A 21,472-nucleotide genomic window follows, 5' to 3' on the forward strand; every position below is an offset into this window, starting at 1 on the left:
CAAGGTATGTTCTGTGCCGAGTATACAATCGTGATAAGGGGATGTTTTTTTTAAGGGTGAAGGCGGACGTCTGTTTCGCCAGGTTGCAGCAACTCCCACTTCTCCGCTTATATCCCTGCGGGACCACCGTATAATGTTACTTGGTGCGGTTGGCTCTTACACCAGCGCGATTAAGTCATACGTCTGTCGCGTTTTCCGGGCTCGATCAGGTTCCTGAAGCTGTTCGTGTGTCACAGTTATTGTTGCGTTTATCATTCTCAAAATCTCTTTCGGCCTCACCTCCACGAGGTTAAGCGCGTCGCTTAAACTCCCTGTTTCATGTGCGAATCTCCGAGCAATGGAATGGGTGAAGCGGCTTATTCGAGACAGTCTGGAGATTCATTCAATCCGAAGCAATGCAAGTACTTCCTGTATCCACCGCGTCCCATAAGGAACTGTGTTAAGTGAAAACTCAATTTTTGGTATTTTCAGTCGACCCATCTCACATTAAACAGCAAGGGGTAAAGACAATGTGCCTGATTCTCCAAAAGATCCAAGGGAATCATTCTCGCAATGACACCCAATACCAACCTCTGCCTCTTCCATTGGCTTTCTTCAGAATCCCAGTAGTTTGGTTTCCTACTATGGTGAAAGCGCCACCGCGGCGTTATAGAGTTGCATGTCTCAGTTTCCCACTGACACAGCTGCCTTGCCGTTCTCTTCGGATCTTGTGACCTCCTTCTGAAGCCGTCAGGAATATCTCCTCCTCGAAAGCTCCGCCTGGTGGTCACTGTGGGTGCAGTGTTTACTCATCCGCTAGACCATCCCTCTCGCTAATAAGGTATTGAGGCAAGTCAGACCGTCCGCATTCGCAACATTCGAAATAAATTTCGAATGCTGCGGATCCTGCCGCGCCACATCACTCCGCCCCCAGATGAAACCTAGGGGGTTTCGGCGACCGATCCCGGAACTTCGTTCACCGTTAATTCACAAAGCGGACACGACGCCGCTTCGGGGCGCACACGGGTTTCAGTCTGGACAAAGAGACCGCCTTTTTGTGTCCACCGATCTCGAGCTGGAAGAAATGTTCTCCCCGCTCGAGAACGCGGTACGGGCCCTCATATGGAGGCTGCAGCGGCTTCCGGATGGCATCCGTCCTGACCAGAACGTGCGCGCACGTGTCCAGTTCCTTGGGCGAACAGGCAGGTGTGGACGAGTGTCGAGTGGGTGGTGGCGCTTTGATGCGTCGGAGATTGTCCCTCAGCAGACGCACCAACCCCGACTCTGTGAGACCCGATCTCTTGTCGAAGACCGGATCGCTTGGGAGTCTTGGGTTCTCCCCGTATACCAGCTCCACGGGGATGGCAGCAAATTCCTCTCAGCGAGTTGTACGTAGGCCGAGTAGGACGAGAGGCAAGACTTGAGTCCAGGACGGATCGTTGCGTGCCATAATGGCGGCTTTCAGCGTCCGGTGCTAACGTTCTAGCATCCCATTGGATTGCGGGTGGTATGCAGTAGTCCGCTGGCGTTTAAAACCCAGGAGTTTGCCATAACTCCGAGAAAATGGTGGATTCAAATTGCATTCCCTGGTCAGTGATGACCACTGCAGGGACGCCAAAGCGAGGTATCCACTCTCGGCAGAGAGCTTCGGCACGAGATTGTGCCGTAATGTCTTTCAGAGGTATTGCCTCAGGCCACCGCGTGAACCTGTCGATGATTGTGAGGCAATACTTGTAACCGTGCGAGTCTCGCAAAGGCCCTACTATGTCGAGGTGTATCGTGTGGAAACGCTTGGTAGTGCGGGGGAATGAGCCCACTTCTTTCCTTACATGCCTGGAGACTTTACACTTCTGGCATGCGATGCACTCTCTGGGCCAGGAATTGATATCCTTGTTCATGGAGGGCCAGAAGTATTTTCCGGTGACTAACCGATTTGTTGCCCTGATGCCGGGATGCGCTAAGTCGTGAACTGCGTGGAACACTTCCTTGCGAAATGTGGCCGGAATGTATGGCCGAGGTCCCCTTTCCGAGTCTTCACAGCAGAGCGAGAGGTTTGAGCCGAAGATGGGCAACTGGATTTGAGGCTCTGAAGTGCTGCGCCTTGGCAATAGCCGAGAAATTGAGTGAGGCGGGGATGTTAACCTCGGAGACACGAGACAAACCATCAGCAACTATGTTGTTCTTGCCGGACACGTGCTGGATGCCTGACGTAAACTGGCTTATAAAGCTCACGTGTCGAAGCTGACGAGGGGACGCTTTGTCGGGCTTTTGTTTCAAAGCATATGTGAGAGGCTTATGGTCCGTGAACACTGTGAACGGCCTGCCTTCTAGGGAGCAACGAAAGTATTTGATGCTCAAGTACGCGGCGAGCAGTTCGCGATTGTAGGTACTGTAGTTCCGTTGAGCGGGATTCAACTGTTTCGAGAGGAAGCTCAACGGCTGCCAAACTTGATCCACCTTTTGGTGAAAGGCAGCACCTACTGCGATGTCAGAGGCATCAACAAAAACGGCTAGGGGTGCATCTTGCAGAGGAAATGCCAAGAGTGTAGCATTAGTCAGTTGCTGTCGGGATTTAACGAACGCGCGGACGGCCTCCTCAGACCACACAATCTCTCGTGTGTCTTTTGTTTTGGGGCCAGACAAGTATGCGTTCAAAACGGACTGGTTATGGGCGGCCTTGGGCAGGAAACGACGGTAGAAGTTTAGCATGCCCAAGAACCTCTTCAACTCCCTCAGTCTCTTGCACCTTGTCTGGGTCGGGCTGTATTCCTTCAGGGGAAATGGAGTGGCTAAGGAATCTCATCTGTTTTTGAAGAAATTTGCATTTCTCAACGTTTAAGACTAAACCGGCCTCAAGGAGACGTTGAAAAATGCACTCGAGATGGACTAAGTGCTCAGACTCAGTGGAAGAAGCGACCAAAACAACATCCAAATACACGAAACAGAAATCGAGGTTTCGCAGGACTGAGTGAATGAACCTTTGAAAGGTTTGCGCCGCATTGCACAATCCGAAAGTCATTCGGGTGAACTCGAAGAGTCCAAAGGGTGTGCATATTGCCGTCTTTAGAATGTCTTCAGGAGCTACTGGGATTTGGTGGTAAGCCTTGGCTAAGTCCAAGGTCGAAAAGATGCGGCAATTCGCGAGGTGATGCGCAAAGTCGTGGATGAGTGGAATTGGATATCGGTCAGGAACAGTCTGTGCATTTAGCCTTCTGTAATCCCCACAGGGGCGCCATTTGCCATTTGGCTTAGGGACCATATGCAATGGGGAAGACCAACCGCTGTTTGAGGGTCTGCAGATACCCTGTTGAACAAGTTGTTCAAACTCTTTCCGCGCAATAGCCAGTTTCTGGGGTAGTAGAGGGCGCACCTTCGAGAAGATCGGGGAACCAGTAGTGTTAATGTGGTGCTACACATTATGCTTCACTGGTCTTGAGACACTACACTTGGTAGTAATCTGGCTGAACTTTTGGAGGAGTGTCCAAGTGTGATGTCTTCCAAAAGAACGGAGAGGTTATTGCCAGCGTGAGATACCGTTTGGCCCGACGAATTAAGGTTGGTCGTGGGGTCTATAAGGGACTTATTTTGCAAGTCCACCAGCAACCCATAGTGACACAAGAAGTCCGCGCCTAATATGGGGAAGCTGGCATCCGCCAGGATAAAACGCCACGAAAGCGTCCTATGCAAGCCAAGACTCACTTCCACTTGCCTGTACCCGTATGGGTTGATGCGGGAGGAATTTGCTGCCGCCAGTTTGAGCGGCTGTAGATAAAGTCGATGATGCCGGGGTACGGGAAGAACCGAAACCTCCGCACCAGTGTCGACGAGGTAGTTGCGCCTGCTGAGGGGGTCGAAAATAGTTAGGCGACGTGGCGCTGCGCTCTGAGTGGCCGTCGCTAAGACCCCCCCGCGGACCTAGTTTTTTTGCGGTAGGCGCGAATTTACAAGGTAGCGTACATCTTGTCGCTTTATCTCCGAAGTTACGATGGTACCAGCAAATACCTTTGTCCGCAGGCTGTCTTGACGACCTGCTACCCGAACGCCCTTTTCGTGTGGCATACCGGGAGCGAGCTCGCGATCTGGCACCCGAACGCTGAGCGTCCAACGTCGCCCGCATCTCGGCCACGCTGGCAGTTAAAGCGGCTATCTCGCCCCTTAAGTCGCTCACCTCATCCGACGGTGGTTGAACGACCGCTATAGACCTTTTGCAAAATTAGGTTGATTGTGAATTTTCGAGGAAATGGGAGAGGAAAAGGTTTACCCCAGGTTCACGTTTTCTCCCTTCGACCCAAGAGTCTCTTTATTCTGTTTCTACACTACAATAAAGTAATGACACTGCAAGACCGGGTCAATAGAAAACTATTAGGAGACGTACTCCTTGCCTTCTCCTTTGAATTTGGAAATTGACAGATCTTCTTGGATCAATCTTTTTATTGTGTTGTCAAAAAAGACAAACATCTAAGAAATACCAACAGAATATGTATTAATGCCTCTAGAGCGCCGTAAACACCTACTTGAAAAAAATGTCCTTGTTCAGTTTGAAGTGACACTTCATGTCTATGTCCAGAGAATCATTTTGTCCATCAGAACAAGGGTGTATACCATATACAATACAACATTGCTGGACAACGTCCCTTGTTTCGTCCACTTGTCTGTCTGTCGAAGCTAAAATCAGCACACAATGTTTATTTTTCGATAATTGTCTCCAATACGCCTGGGGTGAAGCTTGTGATAACAACGAAGATTGAGTTTTACAAATTGACATGCTGCTCGGTGCACATAGCAAATATGAAATTATTTTCCATGTTCCAAATTGAAATGTGCTTTATTCCACTGGAGGTAATGATACTGGCACGCTCATACGAATGGGGGTTGGGAAGACACGAAATCCAGAAGGAGTACAACCGGAGATACAGTGGAATGGGTATATTGGAATCGGCATTGCATCGAGTCCTTTGTTTTCATTTAGCTGCCCCAAATAGATTGAATCGGATTTCCGATTATGATAAAGCAATCATGGCAAGAGATTGGGAAGGGGTTGAAGCACGGAGGGTGTTCGATTCTCATTTTATTTATTCGGTATTTACACACAAGCTGCGGTAAAATCACATAGGAGAGCGTTTTAGGTGCAGATATTTTGCCGTTGTTTTGCCCGCAATCACAAATTCGGCTAATTGCAATTAGCGGAAATAGTCCTATCGCTGGAGGACTTTTTTTTATAATTCCATTCTGCAGGTTCTATTGATTTTCAGGTTAAGTGGTTTGCTCCATCGAAATTGCCTTCGGTAATCCTAGAAGCACTTACTCTCAGTAGAGGCTCTTTCAGGACTCTCGACTTGTCCCAGTATCGCATAATGCAAAAGTTGAAAAAGTCATTTGCTTGCTCGTTTCTGTTATCGTTTCAAGGTAAGGTTCCGAGGAATTAGCCGCGTGTTGAGCAGGAACTTATTCAACACGCGCGTCTCTCCACCTTGAGCCATGGAGCTGTGAAATGAGATTCCAGAATAAAGCAGCGGAGAGTGTACAGCCGGTTCCAATTAATGGGAGATGCTTTTTATGAAGTGGCACGTAAAATGAACGAAATTAAGATGAATGATTAAAATTCATCTATTTCTTGAAATACAATCTACATAGATTCATTTCATAAAAAATATTCAAATAGCTTTTTGATTTCATGAGAATTCCAAGATAGCATACTGCATTTGAATGATTGATTGCATTTTTCATCTGAAGTGGCTCAATTCTGACCTATCCGCTGTCATCTCTCTCTTCTAACCACCAGGACTACCAATGTTTAGCCTGTGAGCCGAGGCAGCTTTTTGTTTGATGAGATTTCGTCGGACCAGAGAACACGAATGATACAGCGGAGACAGATTTGAATCACTGTCTCGTTAGCATGGTATTCCGGCGGCCCATAGTGTCATTATCGCCTCTTTTCAATGCGTGATCTACCCATTGCAACTTCCGCCTACTAACGAACACGTTTACAGGTATCTGACTATTACGCAGGCGAAGTTCTTCCTTTGTTATTGTCTCAAACACGGTGCAAACATCAGCTGATGAAAGACCGGAGTTTCTGAATAACAGAGACGATCACTTTTCATTTGCTACTCCCATATGATAGCCCAGGAAGGACATTGACGTACAATATCCTGAATTTGATATTGGTAGTATTGAGTTATCTTCTTCTTCTTTAGCTTTTGACCCGTTCAGAAGCTCGTCTTGATAGGCTGTCGTCGTTGTCTAAGGCCTGACCTGGATGCAACCGTGAGGCTTTCAAACCAACGTTCATCATATCAAGCCAACGTTGTTTCGACTAGCCCTTTAGTCTCTTGCCATCGACTTCGATGTTCAAACCAATCCTGGTAAGTGAGTTCCCACGATGGTCGCAACCCCGTACCAATTGCGGATATATTCATTACAGATGTGATCATGGGGAATTTCGGCACTGGCACAACATATCACTCTTCGGGTCGCAGTAGAGCAATTTAACCCACGAGTTCCTCTGGCACTAAGCATTACCGCAAAACATACCAGATGAGTTTGTGTACCCCAGATTCAAATACCTCCTCTAGATCCAAAAATGCAAGGTATAGAGGGCGGTACTTCTCACAGAATTTCTCCATTAATAATGGCGCAGCACGTATTACGTTAGTATTTCTACAGCTCTTAATAAACCCAGCTTGTTTCACTGTTTTTTTAACGATTTCTGAAATACTGTTGTCAAAATTGCATTCAAAGATCTCCGTGGTACGGAATAGCAACCGTATCGGGCGGTAACTTGCACATTCTGGTTCAATGCGTTTCTTCTTCAATATTGGAATCAGTAAAGAAATAAATCGTCCGATCAGCTGATCTAATAGTGAGCTTCATCAGCCGGTCGCCGAGCTTCTTCTTTTTTTCTTCAGCCCTTGTCCCGTTCACAAGCGGGGTCGGCTCGTCGTGATCGATTTCGCCATTTAGCTCTATCAAATTCCTGAACTGGATGCAATCGCGAAGCTTTGAATCCCTATCCAGCGCATCAAGGCACCGTTGTTTCGGCCGACCTTACCATCGACTTCGATGTTCAGACCAATCTTGGCAGGTGAATTCTCGTTAGCGTGAATTACGCGACCATACCATCGAATATGCCTCTCTCACAGTTTTTCCAGAATCAGTGCAACCCCATATCGATCGCGGATATCCTCATTTCGAATGTGATCAAAACGTGTCACGCCACTAGTTCAACGCAACATCTTCGTCTCTATTATCGCACGACATCGTTCATTGTATTTTATATTCGGCCAACACTCAGAACCATTTTCATAAATTTTAGATTTGAGACGAAAATCCTCAGAGATAGCAATGGCAGCACCAAATGGAATGCGTGAGCTACCAAAATAGGGAAGTCTATAGTCATTTCAACTGAATTCGCCCTCTCGGCCGCAGCTTTTGGCACCATAACATGGACAGTTTTATAGAGCACAAATATCAAATCGCTTCTTTTGAGGGTCTCTTGCGAGTACCTCCGTTTTCCCAGTCAGAGTACCAATATGACATGGACGCTATAAATTTCTGCCTTTCGCAAAACCTGCCACCAAAAAAGATTAGGTAGGATTTAGCTAGAGTAGTAACTCCAGTTATATCTTTTTAAGGTTTTGTGTAAACACAAAACCTTATTAAAATCGGTTTACTGTCTGTCTGTCTGTCTGTATGTCTGTCTGTCTGTCCGTCACACGCATTTTTCTCGGAGACGGTTATAGCGATTCACACCAAATTTGGTACAAAGGTGGGAACTGTGAACACTCACGCATACAGTGAAATACATCCTTTTACGTCGAATTTAAGGGGGGGGTCCCCATACATGCAAAAGGGGGGTGTGCAATTTTTTTTCATTAAATATAGTCATGTGGGGTATCAAATTAAAGGTCTCGATTAGTACTTTTAAAAGCCGATCTTAGTTTTGACATTCGTTGGAAGGGTGGGGAGCGCGGGGGGTTAAAAGTGAGCACTTCTTCAAGGGGGCCATTCTCAGAAACTACCAAACCGAAAAATCTGAAAAAAATCAGGAGGCTGCCACTATATGGTGCCTGGGCTCCGAAATACCTTTCATGCCGATATTTGTTTAAATAAAGTTAATATTAGTATATTACTACAATTTTTTGTAATTGGTTAGAAACCCCCCTTAAGTTCATCCTAGTACCATGACATTTTTGCAGTGATATAGGCTGTAATATAGAGCATGATCTTACCAAGTTTGGTGGAAATCGCACTATTACTAACAAAGTTATAATACCTGAAATTTGTTGCTTCTTTGAAAATTGAAGACTATGAATGTCAATATCACCCGAAAGTGGATACTCTCACATAATATATGGATATATTACGTGCTATGTACTAAGAAATACACAAAACCTTTCGTACTTGAAGCGTCCAGCTTCCGGTTTCCCGACTTGTTTAGTATCATAGCCATGAGCCCGTTTCCGATTCCACAGGGGGGTTCTGGCCGGTGTGAAGACGTCATTTCTCTTGGACCAATGACCCCGGCAGCCGCTCCCTCTCCTGTGAGGGATCCGTACCAAGTAATCAGTTGCTGGTTCAAGCCGTATGTCACAACCACGGTCTTCCAGTTTGTCTTGTTACTCCAACGTGTTTCAAACTTCTTATCGAAGTGAAACCTCGTTGTCATGTTATCCCTTGGTATCAATAATTCGAGATATCGCCTAGAAAGAATATCAATCTTCCTTCGCTCCCCGCCTCATTAATACTCCCGGCCATCCTGAATATGAGGGGGGGGGGGGGATGGAGAGGAATTAATCCCAGAAGAACCTCCAGGTATGCCGTTGTCCTCATTGTCCCACTGATACACACATTGTCATTGTCCCACGCATACGCACACGCCAGTCCTGGGAGTTTGTGTAACTCTTTGCTTTTGTGCTGAGTTCAGTTTTTTCTGCCTAGATTACCGTAATCATTGGCGTTACTATTGCAGTGTATATCCAAAGTAGTATCTTTGGGCTGCAACCCCATTTTTTTCCTGCTATGGACCTACAAGTCATCGAAGCCTTCCTGGCTTTCCGACATGTCCTTTCCAGAGTAATTTTTGATCTAGCGTAATTCCCAAATTTTTGACCTCTGTTTCTCGTTTCACCTCCATATCATGTAATCTTATAACTCCCAGGTGATCAAGCTTACGCCTCCTAGTGAAGGGTACTGGGGTGGTTTTGGATGGATTGATCCGCAGTCTCACTTTCCTGCACCCGGCATTAGTAACCCTTAGTCCACTTCGGATTCTTCACATAGGGTATCTTCATATTTGCCCCTACAGATTAAAACAATGTCCTCTGCGTAACCCTGGGCTTGTATTCCAGTATTTGTTAGCACGTCCAGGAGTTCCTCCACTACCATACTCCACATAAGCGGCGATAGTACCCCGCCCTGTGGATAACCTTGAGCAATGGTCATGACAATAGGATTTGTACCTGTCGGTACTTCTATTTGCTTGCTTTCTAGCATTTTGCCCATCCAGAATGCCAGGGTGTTTTATCTCTGTGTGGGATGTGGTGTCGAACGCTTCTTCGATATCCAAAAACGCTCACAGTGCTATTTCTTTTGTTTCTATGGCATCCCGTAGTACCTCTGTCAGCTGATACAGAGCAGTTTCAGTTGATCGTCTTGCCCGGTAAGCGTGTTGGCAGTGATGTAAGGGATTACGCTTTAGAACGTTAGTTCTAATATAGTTGTCTTTGAGTACGAACGATGTTAGGCAAATTAGTTTGAAAGATTTAGGGTGAAAAGGATCTTTTTTACACACTTTCGGAATGAAGACCACGTTTGCCCGTCTCCATGCCCTTGGTATATATCCTAGTCCTTATCTCCCCCTTAGCACTTACAAGAGATTCTAAGATGATTTCTAGGCCTCTTTGGATTACTTCTGGAACAATGCCATCTACTCCGGGAGATTTCAGTGGTTTAAAAGGTCCCACTGCCCACCTTAGCCTAGCGTCTGAGCATACGTCTTTTGCTAGTTTCTAATTCTCTAGGACCTCGGGAAATGAATTCCGAGAAGCAAGTATATCCTGTCCTCCTCATTCTCGGTAAATGTCCTATCTTCCTTCTTCAAACATACAGAGGATATTGCCCCGTCTTGGGCTACAGCCTTGTACAGTGTACAGTTTTGCCCGGTTGAAGAGTTTTCGTGCCTCTGTTCCCATTCCGGCCAAGTCCCTGTTCCACCATGGTACATCCCTTGATGACTTAACTATCTTATTCGAACAGCTGGCCCCATATGCGTCAATTACGGCTGTGTTGTGGTTTTCCACCACTGTTTCTAGTTCCAGTTCGCTCTTGATGTCACCGCCTCCTTGAAGGTGGGTAATGTTCTTGCATAGAATTCCCAATCCGTTTTCCTGGGAGTCTTTATTATTCTTTTTATTTCGGAGTTAACCTCAATATAGAACCTGTTTATCCTGTGATCAGACATAGAGAGTTCGTCCGACAACTTCTAATTCCAGATCATCTCGTTCATTAGAATATTTCCTAGAGTTATGTCGAGTACTTCCTCTCTAGTGCTGGTCTCAAATGTTGCAGTGTTCCCTATGTTATATATTTCTTCAGCTTTCGCATGATGCAGGTTTATCTGGGCTATCCTAGTGCTGACCATTGGCTCCGTTATTGTTTGGAGCTCTTTTCCACTGTCGGAGTATCTCCCCCCTCCTCCAACATGGCGCTTTCATGCGCATCGCTGTCCACCCTGAGCCCTAGAAGTCCTCGGTCTAGGTCGTCCAGCTTCTGCTCTTCACTGGGTATCAAGTCTACTTCCCTGGTTGATCCAGTCCTTTCCGCCTCTATGGCCTTTCCCTGTGCACATGCACGGGCATGTTGCCAAGTCGATATGGAAACTCCGACATTTGATTGTTTCTAGGGATCGGTCATCTATCGCGATCGTGAGGAGTTTATCCTTTGCCTCCACCTTGCTTCTGAAGACTCCCCATAGTATGGAGATCCTCATTCTGAGTGATTAGGAGGCCCATGAGATCTTCCGTTTCTATTTTCGCGGCTTTTGGAAGAAAAATTGTCACCATATGTGCTCCTGGTATATCATCCCCAGCACATGTTGACAGTTCTGCCTCTTCCACGCCTGGCAAATTAGGAACTATGGTTCTAATCCACTCTGCAATGTTTTCTGTCGCGCAGTCCACCAGTATAAGACGTGGTTGGAAGCGAATCCTGACGAACACAAGTTTGGAAGTCCATCCCTTGCACATCTGCCTGACGACAAGTTCTTCAATGATTTCCTGCTCCTCACGAGTGAGTATTTGCTCGGGAAACATTTTTGGCAGTATGGCCAGTGGAATGCCCTTGACGGCAGTAGCATAGCTTTCTCGGCTCCGGTAGAGATGGCTTAGGTCTATCCTGAGCCTTCTTAAGGGCCCCTTCTGGTTTCAGGCCTTCCTTCAGATAGCGCAGGTACCATTTAGCGTCTGCGCCACTGAGACCTCTCTCCTTCCTGACGTCTGATATATTTATCTAAGACGTGCTTTTACTGGTCCCTGCTTTTTGAGCAGGGCCGTTTGTTGGTTGTTGTCCACGCAGTATACCAATACCTTAGATCCACAGCTTGACGTCCCAACTTCTCTCTTCTTGTGTGTAATCACCTTGCTTTTACTATTTCGGAGATGTGTCTCCGCCTGATTAACCAGTTTGTGTGCGGTACGGGGCCCCGCTTTATTGGTTTTCGTTTTTTTTTCTTTATTGCTTATTTGATTCCCACGAGTATGGGGGTTAGGAGGTCCGCCGTACTATAGCTCCCCGTAGCACGGTAAAGTCTAACTCACTTACTGAGGCGACCAGATATCAGTGAGGCTCCGTTCGAATACTGCCAGTTACCCCCGACTGCAAACTATCCAATGTGCACGGTTTGCATGACATCCTGGATTGGGGGTGATGTTTTTCGACTCCCAAGTCTAGATCCGTAGCGTTTTGTTAATAGTAGGTTCACCTCGTACAGGGTGTGGCCATCACCACTCACTAACGTTCTTGGTAGACGAAAGGCTTGGCCCCTGAAAAGCCGCGATTCGCGCTAGACGAGAGACAGCTCAACCTCAGAGAGAGATAGGTTGGCCTCAGGGAGTTGCGTTCCGCGTCAGTCAATCCTGCAGTGCATTGCTTGATCGCTAATTTCATTTATAAATCCTTGAATTTTAAAAGGAAGACGTGAATTTGAAGTTGGAGTGGTTAATTTGATTTGGAAAATTGTTAAGTTCATCTAGAATGTCCCTACTTCGAGGTAAAAACGTTATGCAAACAAATTTTATGTACTTATTTAACCCCTTGTGAGCAGTTATTTTAAATAAGAAATAAGAGTGTTAATTTGATATGTTAAAGGATTAAATTCATTTGTTAAAAGTGTTAATTTGACTTGCAAATGGTGTATTTCGATAACTTTTACCTGTAGAAAAGATATTCTTCTTTCAATCATCTCCCGAGAGCAAATTTGTGACAAAGACAATTTCCTTATATTCCTGAACTTCATATATGTAGAATAATTGATTATTGAAAATGCATTGTAACCATTCCATATTTCACACAGTCCATTTTATCCTTCAATTTTTTTTATTTACAGATAATCCGAGAGCGCTTACCAGACTATCCATTACGAAACAGTTTGATCTGGAACTCATCTCCTGGTGCTTTGCTTACACTTCCTACATTTTCAGATTCCTCCCGGTAAGTCCCAAAATTTATTACGTCCCCTCCATTAGAACTAACGAATTTCTTCTGCTCCTTTACAGATTTATGCCATTTTTATTAGACCGCCTCGATTACTCACCACGCTCGAACTACACAGCCGTGATATATGTCCAAATTGGGGCTCCCATGACTCCAAATGTAGCACTTTATAAACTAGTCAAAACTATATCAAAAAGTCAATTTGTAGATAGAGTAAGTGCCTCATTTCAAAAAGGTGACCTTATTTCAAAATTAATTGTCCTTTTTTTCCTTTTTCCCGCAGATATTAGTTTTATGGGCAGCTGATCGTCCGATTCCATCCAAAAAACGATGGCCATCAACCAATCACATACCATTGCATATAATGACAAGTCCGTTGATGAACGATGAACGGCCTAGCATATCCCAAAGATTTTATCCTTACGATGAAATTCAGACTGATGCGATCCTCTCCCTAGACGAGGATGCAACACTTAATACTGATGAGCTGGACTTTGCATATTCGGTTTGGCGAAATTTTCCAGATCGTATTGTTGGATATCCAGCTCGTGCACATTTTTGGGATGACTCAAAGGTGAGTATTTGATCCTTATTCGAAAAATAGCAAAACAAATATGGTATTGACTCGAGGAAAACTGAATGTTTCCACCATCAAGCAAATGGACATGCGATATGTGATAGGAATTAAGGTAGGATTAGGAAGAGCATAAGATCGGCTAAACGATCACTTTGGAGACGCTAACGCGACTAACTCTCTTGAGGCAACCTCAAAGCTGAAGCGGATTCTAGTCAAAGAACGTAGCCAGAAACTGGGTTATTTACGTTTACAGAATGGGAAGTACACAGAAAGCGATGAAGAAACGGCAAATCATTTGCTTGAAGTACACTTCCCAGGCAGTATCCAAAATCTAATCTCGGGGTCAACAGGTGCATACAGCCCTCAACTGAAAGACTGGAATCTGGCATACGAAGTAGTATCACTGGAGCGAGTGAAATGGGCATTTAACTCGTTCCATAGATACAAGTCTGCAGGTCCGGATGGCATCATCCTTGCGCCTAGTAACAGAAGGAATGGATGCCCTGGGTTTACACATTCGGAATATATATCGTGCACGCCTAGCGCACGCTTATATTCCAATTAAATGGCGGGATGTGAAGGTGTTGTTCATTCCCAAACCAGGAAAACCCACCTACACAGACGCAAAAAGCTTTCGACCGATCAGCCTAACGTCCTTTCTGCTAAAAGGACTAGAAAGACTAGTAGATCGGTTCATAAAGGATACACACATTCCTAAGTGGCCACTTCATCATAGGCAACACGCCTACCAGAAAGGCAAATCCACGGAGACAGCACTCCATGAACTTACGGCAAAAATTGAAAAGGCGATGTCCGAAAAAGAATACGCTTTAGGCGCATTCATGGACATCGAAGGTGCCTTCAATTATGCCTCATTTACGGCAAGACAGCATGGAATCAAACCGCTGCTAATCAGTTGGATCCTTCACATACTAGAGTGGAGAAAAATCCACATATCGGTCGGCCAGAAGTCTATTGAAGCAGGATGTCTCAGGGGCTGCCCACAGGGAGGGGTTCTCTCTCCACTGTTATGGCTCTTGGTAATGGATACCCTGCTGTGGCTCCTGGAGGACAAAAAAGTCTTCGCGCAAGCATTTGCGGACGACCTAGCCGTAATAATTACCGGCAAGTTTGCGGACACAGTATGTGACCGCTTGAATGCAACTCTGCATGTAATCCACAGCTGGTGCCTCCGCAATGGACTTACGGTGAACGCTAGGAAGACTGGACTAGTTATGTTCACTAGGAACGTCAGGTGGGGCAGCTATACCACCTTAGCAGGGGCGGAAATCCAGCTGGCACAAACAGTCAAGTACTTAGGAGTACATTTCGACTCCAAGTTAACGTAGAAGCATCATATCCAGGAACAATATCAGAAATCCTGCAGATTGCTCTGGTGCTGTAGGAATGCGATAGATAAGATCTGGGGACTTTCACCTAAACGGATATATTGGATGTATACATCCATAATAAAACCCATTTTGATGTATGCATACATCGTCTGGTGGCCAAGACTGAACTTTGCTAACAGCAGGAAGCTGCTAACGCAGATTCAGAGACTTGGTTGCCTAAGTATTACTGGAGCAATGAGTACTACGCGCCGACTGCGGCACTTGAAGCTATCCTACCCGCCATTCACTTGGAGGTGAAACGGAAAGCGGCCAATGACGCATATAGGCTCGATACCATTGGGGCGTGGAAAGGCGGCCAATCCAACGGGCATGCGTCTATCTGGAAATTCCTTGAAAAACATCCGGTAGCCCTGATGCCGACTGATCATATGGTTTCCAGATTCGTCTTTGAAAAGACATACACTGTCGTAATCACCGAAAGAGAAGAATGGTCGACAAGTGGCCATGAGTCTTTTCAGATTACAGACCTAATAATCTTCACCGGGTCAGTCATGGAGGATGCATCGGGCGCATGGGTGTTCTCGGAGAATCCGATTATAAAACTGGCCCGACCCCTCGGAAAAATGATGACCATATTCCAGGCGGAGATATATGCCATTTCATTGGCAGCAGAAGAATGTCTGCGACAGAAATGGAGGGGTCGCACCATTCGAATCTGTTCCGACAGTCGGGCGGCATTATCTGCGCTAAATGGCAATAACATATCAAGCAAGTTTGTGTGGAGTTGTCATCAGGTGCTGCTGAAACTTGGCCGACTGAACGAAACAGTCCTGATGTGGGTGCCGGGGCACTCTAACATCGCCGGCAATGAGGAGGCTGACAGACTAGCTCGCCGAGGATCTGGATCCACAATGGTAGGGCCAGAACCAGCTCTTGGAATCCGACCATCTACTGTCAAGTCTACTCTGAAGGGAGAAATTTAGACTCTTGCCGGCAAGCGAAAATCCTTGTAAAAGAGCCTAGGGCCACTAGAGCGGCATTTTTGTTGTCCCTTAAGAAGTGGGACATGAAAACCCTAATAGGGCTTTTGACGGGACACTGCCCCTTAAACTACCATATGGAAAAGATTGGAGTAGTGGTTTCGGCTGTGTGCAGCCAATGTGAGGAGGAGGAGGAGACGGCCCTGCACTTTTTATGCAGCTGCCCGGCATCCTCAGATCTCAGACGAAGACATCTTGGCAAGGTTCAATGAAGAATCTGCACACTCTCTGCCTCTGGAGAATGTTCTCAGATTCACTAAAGCCTGCGAACACCGTAGGCGGGAAGCCATTGAATAGGCAACTTACGGGGATAGATAGGCCTAATAATGGCCTGAGTGCTCAGAGCTGCGGCTCCCCCCAGTTAACTAAACTAAACTAAAGGTAGGATTAAAGTAACTAGCATCACTGCTTAAAGGGATGAAAAAAATTTCGCTCCAGAGCAAAATGACAACAATTATTCCTAAATTCCTGAAACTTGTCGAAAATTGACAATGGTAATTTTTTAAATCATCATTTTGAAATTGAAATGTCTTAATTTGAAATGGAAAATTCTGAAACTGACTTGGAAAAGTCTGAATTCAGTTTGGAAAAATCTGAATTTGGTTTGGAAAATTATGAATCAAACTTGCAAAACCTACATCTTACAGCTTACGTGTGTTCAACAACTGTCGAAAACACAGCTGCCCTGCAATGCTATTATTGCGCTTTTGTTAATAGCTCTTCGTCATTAACCTTCTCACACAAGTTTAGAGCGCAATGGAGCTTCCTGACGCGAGAACAGGAGGTTCAGGAGCTCGAACTACTAAGCTACGTCTAGTCGAAAAAAAACTAGAGCTGACACTCCCATATTCGGAAATTTATAGTTTAACCTAATAATCATCAAGGGGAGAGTACAGTGAGGATGGTCGAAAACATCGATTTCCTTTGGTCTTAAAAAAATTTTCATTTCTCTCCGAACAAAATTAAAATTGAATTCAAAAAATTCCCGCCGCTACAGTTGTTTGTTTGTAAGCGCGCGTCGTCTGCTTTGAACTTTCTGCTTGTCAGCTGATCTGCTGTAGATTGGCTCGCGCGCACTCGCTTCCCTTTAGTAAGCGAGCCAAGGACGGGAACTTTCCTGCATGGTGGGGATTCTACCTTTTATAAAGCAAAACTAATCGAACTAGGTGTTCGTGCTATTTATTAAAAGGCTGCTGTTATTGTTTATTGACAACTGTTTGGTTAGGTTGTTTACGTTCGTAAAGTACTTTCGTTTCTACAAATTTTTATTATTCCATGAATAATGAAATGTCCGGAGTTCATTCGATCGATCGGGAAGGAACTAAAACAAGCAACCAACGCCCTGGACGTTCCAAATTGAAAATTCTTCGGCAGTCAACATTCCAAGGACGACAAGGAGGAAACTAACGAAGCTCAAACTTGAACGTCTGTAAGAAAACTTCGTACAAGCAACAAATTTGTTCCTTCCACATCACGGAACTTTGTGTATGTCATTTTGGAGTTCTTCTCGCTGTTTAGTGTTCTTTCGGAAACAGTTATTTGTGGAAAGTGTCATGAAAAAGTGCAGTTCGTGAAAGGAAAGTGCAAATCTGTTGAGATACCATCTTGTCCCTTTGTAAAGAATGGTTATGATATCGGAATATCCCATCTTTTGGCAAACAACACGAATTAAGTTATAGACCCAATAGCTACCCAAGAGAACTACGTTGAAGGGGATCAAATCATTATTCAAAAAAAAATAATAAAAAATCTTAATTACTTTTCTATCACTTCGCGAATACTCCATAAAAATAGCTTAGAGCATAAGTCAGTCACTAAGCAACTAAGCTAGTCCGTAGTATTCAAGAAGGTTAGTAGTTCTCTCACCCTGCAACTATGGATCTCTTTGAGATTCTCAAAGAATAGTTTACCTAGTATCGGCAGTAATCTTGTACGCTTCTGCATGCGTCTGGTCACACGCAAAACCCCGCCTGGCCCGCTCAGTCCCCTCTTGTTTCTATGAACGGGAACCCAGAGTAGGGTGACTTTGAACGTGCTGTCCAGACAGTTCAGCGCGTCCCTACACTGCCCGGCCAGCCTGAAAGATGTTGTCACTGAGTGCAAATTCTTAGCATCCGCTTGGCCGTCGGTTAGAATGGCTTTGGGCTCAGGCCATCGCCTAGTCATCAATAGGCGCCTTTCAGTATCCATCAGTATTTCCGCTTGGAATCCACTCACGAATCCTGGGAGACCGTACCTAATGGGGCTCCAAAGCCTACGAAGGAAATTATAAAATATCACCGACATGTTGCTGAAAAGTTGATTTGGGTTAAGGGCCGGGTTTCAGCCACTATGGATCGTCCTTTTTGCTTATGAGCAATAAAAACTTGTCTTCATCAATACAAATCCTGGTAATTGCATTGAAGGGTCTTATTTGAAATTAATTAGACGTTTCTATAGCGTTGAATTATTTAAATGGTCATAAGCTCTCAAAAAGTGATATTTTGGACCGTGACTTTTTTACTTTATCTGCACAAATTCTCCCTGAGTAAACTGCGCTCCAAGATACTTCCATCTTTGAAGTTTTTGGAGATAGCTCAAATAGTCCTCCTCAAACTATATCCAAAAATGTCTCTGTATCTCTTGCTTCCGAAGCCACCTCATGGTCACCTGGAGATCTTTGCGTAAGCCTTCGCCCAAGGAGACGGCAAAAGTCGTTTCTGGACCATAAAATTAGCTGCTGTCAATACCTTCAACTCATGGCTATCATGGGGTAAGTGACGGCCGAATATTCATTGTTGCCTCGTCTGTGTAATTGGCAGTGTTTCTTCGTTCGTACACGTGCAAAAATCCTAGAAAAGACACCCCCGCTGAACGACAGTCGGACTGATAGCGGAAGTTTGTGGGATTCGCGCCCACTAAAAACCACCCTCGGTTTGTCCAGTCCCATCCCAAGGGGAAAACCATTTAGTTGTTACTTTGTAAAGTAAGTTTGCCTTTAGGCACTTGTGTTTTCTCTACTTCCGTTTTCGTCCTTACTTCCTCACGGTTGCGCACGTGAGCGCTTTGATCCCTCACGTGTCTACACCGACGCGTGGGTCCGCACTTAATCTAAAAATACACATCAAACAAAGGAATTCTCGACTGCCTAAGGAAAAACCCAGAACGCGAGCTAAACCTAGAAAATATAAAAAAAAAACAGCTCGTCCGCGCACATGGAGCCGTAAGTCTCAGGACCCGAGTGCCGCGATCGAGAGGGAAAATCCAAGACGGATCACAGTCTCGATCATTGCTTCTTCTGCCTCAGATAGTTATTGAGGCGCCGCCCCTGAACTTCCCTCCCATCCTTGACATGCTCAGGCCATTATTTAGAGGATGTCCCTACTAAAGTTTTGCGGGGTCAAGGAGGCAGAGAAAGGAAGGAAGTCCTCAAATAAAAAAAAATTAACTCAAATTCATGGTAAATGAAGTAAACTTTTTAGATTTCTGGGATAGTTCTTCCCTCTAGGTCATCTTCGGCCACTCAGGAGGGTCGTTTGATCATCCTATTTCCCTTAGGTCAATTAGAAATTACGCCCAACGAATAATACAGTTACGTCCTTAGTGATTTAACATGAATACGTGTCCGGTTGACTTAACCCCATCGTCTTCCTAAAACATGAATTCATTTCGGGACGACAATCAGAGCAACTTTGAAACAAACACAACGGTACCGGTTTTGAGTGCAGTGCAGACCTACCTAAATCTCTATCGAACTTTAGAGTACCCATGTTGAAACACAACATCACGTTTGAGGCCCGAAGGTCTTTTATCCGCTTGGACGTAACCAAAGCCCCCATGGAACTCTCACTAGGGTGCCAACCGCTAAAACCGAGCTGAAAGTACATGAATCAGGACTATCTTGGTTCCCATGGTATCCGTATACCCTTGGTAAGGTTTCATAACCGAAGCCAATTCAGAGGAGTTCCGTGCAGGCTTGGATCTGTTCCCGTATATAAGCCTTGGAGCATTAGCCCGCTGCATCTAGACCAGCATGTCATAGTGATTACAACGTTTCCCGGTGCCACCCCGTGGAGGTTCTCCTCGGTCACTTGCTTTTGTTCCTGCAAACAGGGTTGCTGCCCCGTCTTCCTGGCCACCACCTCAGAACATCTCTCGCATAATACAGCCCACTCGTTTCTTTAATCAGAATCTCGACTAGAATCATGCCCGCCACTACCAGTAATGAGTCTTTTCCGAACTGAGATCCTTGATTAAACTCGCCAAATATATGGGGACATCTATGTCAGCCAATTGCCTTACTTGAATGCATTTTTGACATTCACTGCTAACAAGACACAATGGCCACCAAAATCCACATGTCTTTTACCAGATTCATTACTTATTGCGGTAAAGCCTCCTTGTCCGGCTGTTTATATCCGAGAAAACCCTCGCATCGACTCCACCCACCATCTTTGATATCTCGTCGATCTTCCACTCCACTCCTCCTCATGAACCTCGGCTATCACATGGCGTTGTCTGTTAGGAATGGCCAGATTTCCCATAGGACTTCGCTGTCCAACATCCAACGTAGTCAGACAGTGTATTTATTATGGAGGCCTAAAGAGAGGAAGTGTAGGGGTACATTGTAGGCATCTGTTGCGCAGGACTGCACCACTAGCACCTACACACGAGGTCTTTTGAATCCTATTAAGCTCTTTCTATTGTACTTTTTGCTCAGCGCCTGTCAGCTGCAAAGGAACCGTACGTTAGGATGGAACGAACCAGAGCTCTGTACATCAGCGAACCAGCCCAGACCAAATACTTTACATTGGAGGAAAGAAGCAATCTTTGTTCATTTAGTTGCGGGAGGTGGGTACCCTTAGCTTGGTGGTGAACGTTATCAGCTCCGGGTAGTGTTGGTCGTGAAAACTTGATTCTCTGGGTTTGAGGTAGGCGTCATGAGACTAGAGAGAGTAATGAGAAAGAGAGAGAAAAGCATTCTCTCCATGATTGTCCTTAAGTGGATGTCCAGGCGAGCTCTAGGGTCGTCAACAGAAAAGAGGTGACGTTGATTAGTCAAAAAAAAAAAACCTTCGCAGACTCATGGTCGCACCCGCTTTCGGTACGAAAACCATGCGCGCTCGTCTCCGGGAGGGTTGTACGTATCTCTTGCTAATTCTGGAGCATGACTGGCATTATTCCGCAAAACAACAATTTTTTATTTACTAGAATTAATCAACATAAACTTATAACAAACTTAGGGACTACCTTAACAGTTAAACTTAACATAAAGCTTAATCTAACTTATTACTATGTGGAAAAATATATACATGTCATTTTGGAGGAAAAGCTGAAAAAAACCTCCACTCGTTGAGCATATATAAAATCAGGGGGGGGGGGATTGGAAGGGAAAAGGGACTGGTTTAGGATGGGTGACATGCGGGAGAGGGATGGGACTTAACAGCTGGAAGGGGTGCTAGTGATGGGTAGGTTTAAAAAATTGGGAGTCGGAGAAGTTGCCTGTGTAGAAGACTACTCTACCTAGGGGATCGATCAGACGGTTCTGTGACTGGAGGGTTAAGAGAATCTGGGGGAACAGATGAGTCCGAAGAAGGTTATCTTCAACGATCTCGATCTGCATGACTTTAGAGACAAGAGGATGTAGATTGGGATGGGATTGACACTTGACCAGGAAGTTGAGGGCATGACGGGTAAGGCAGGCATCGATGCGTGGAGTTTGACAGGACTCGTAGAGGATCTGGTTGGAAATGTACTTGGAGCGGTCTTCGTTTTTAAAGATGTTGGCACAGTAACGAAAGATCCTGCGTTCCTTGAGGCGGAGTCGCTCCATT

At 45.4% G+C, this 21,472-nt stretch overlaps 1 protein-coding gene across 1 annotated transcript in view; it reads left to right on the forward strand.

Moving 5' to 3' along the window:
• Window positions 1-21,472, forward strand: part of LOC119655721 (exostosin-1) — a 265,040-nt gene that overhangs the window by 221,953 nt on the left and 21,615 nt on the right. The window contains exons 6-8 of the mRNA XM_038061754.1: window positions 12,584-12,687; window positions 12,753-12,903; window positions 12,974-13,264. Coding sequence (XP_037917682.1) covers window positions 12,584-12,687; window positions 12,753-12,903; window positions 12,974-13,264 — 546 coding nt within the window. The remainder of the gene's footprint in view (window positions 1-12,583; window positions 12,688-12,752; window positions 12,904-12,973; window positions 13,265-21,472) is intronic.

The sequence above is a fragment of the Hermetia illucens genome, chromosome 4, assembly GCF_905115235.1.
Source record: "Hermetia illucens chromosome 4, iHerIll2.2.curated.20191125, whole genome shotgun sequence".
NCBI lineage: Eukaryota > Metazoa > Arthropoda > Insecta > Diptera > Stratiomyidae > Hermetia > Hermetia illucens.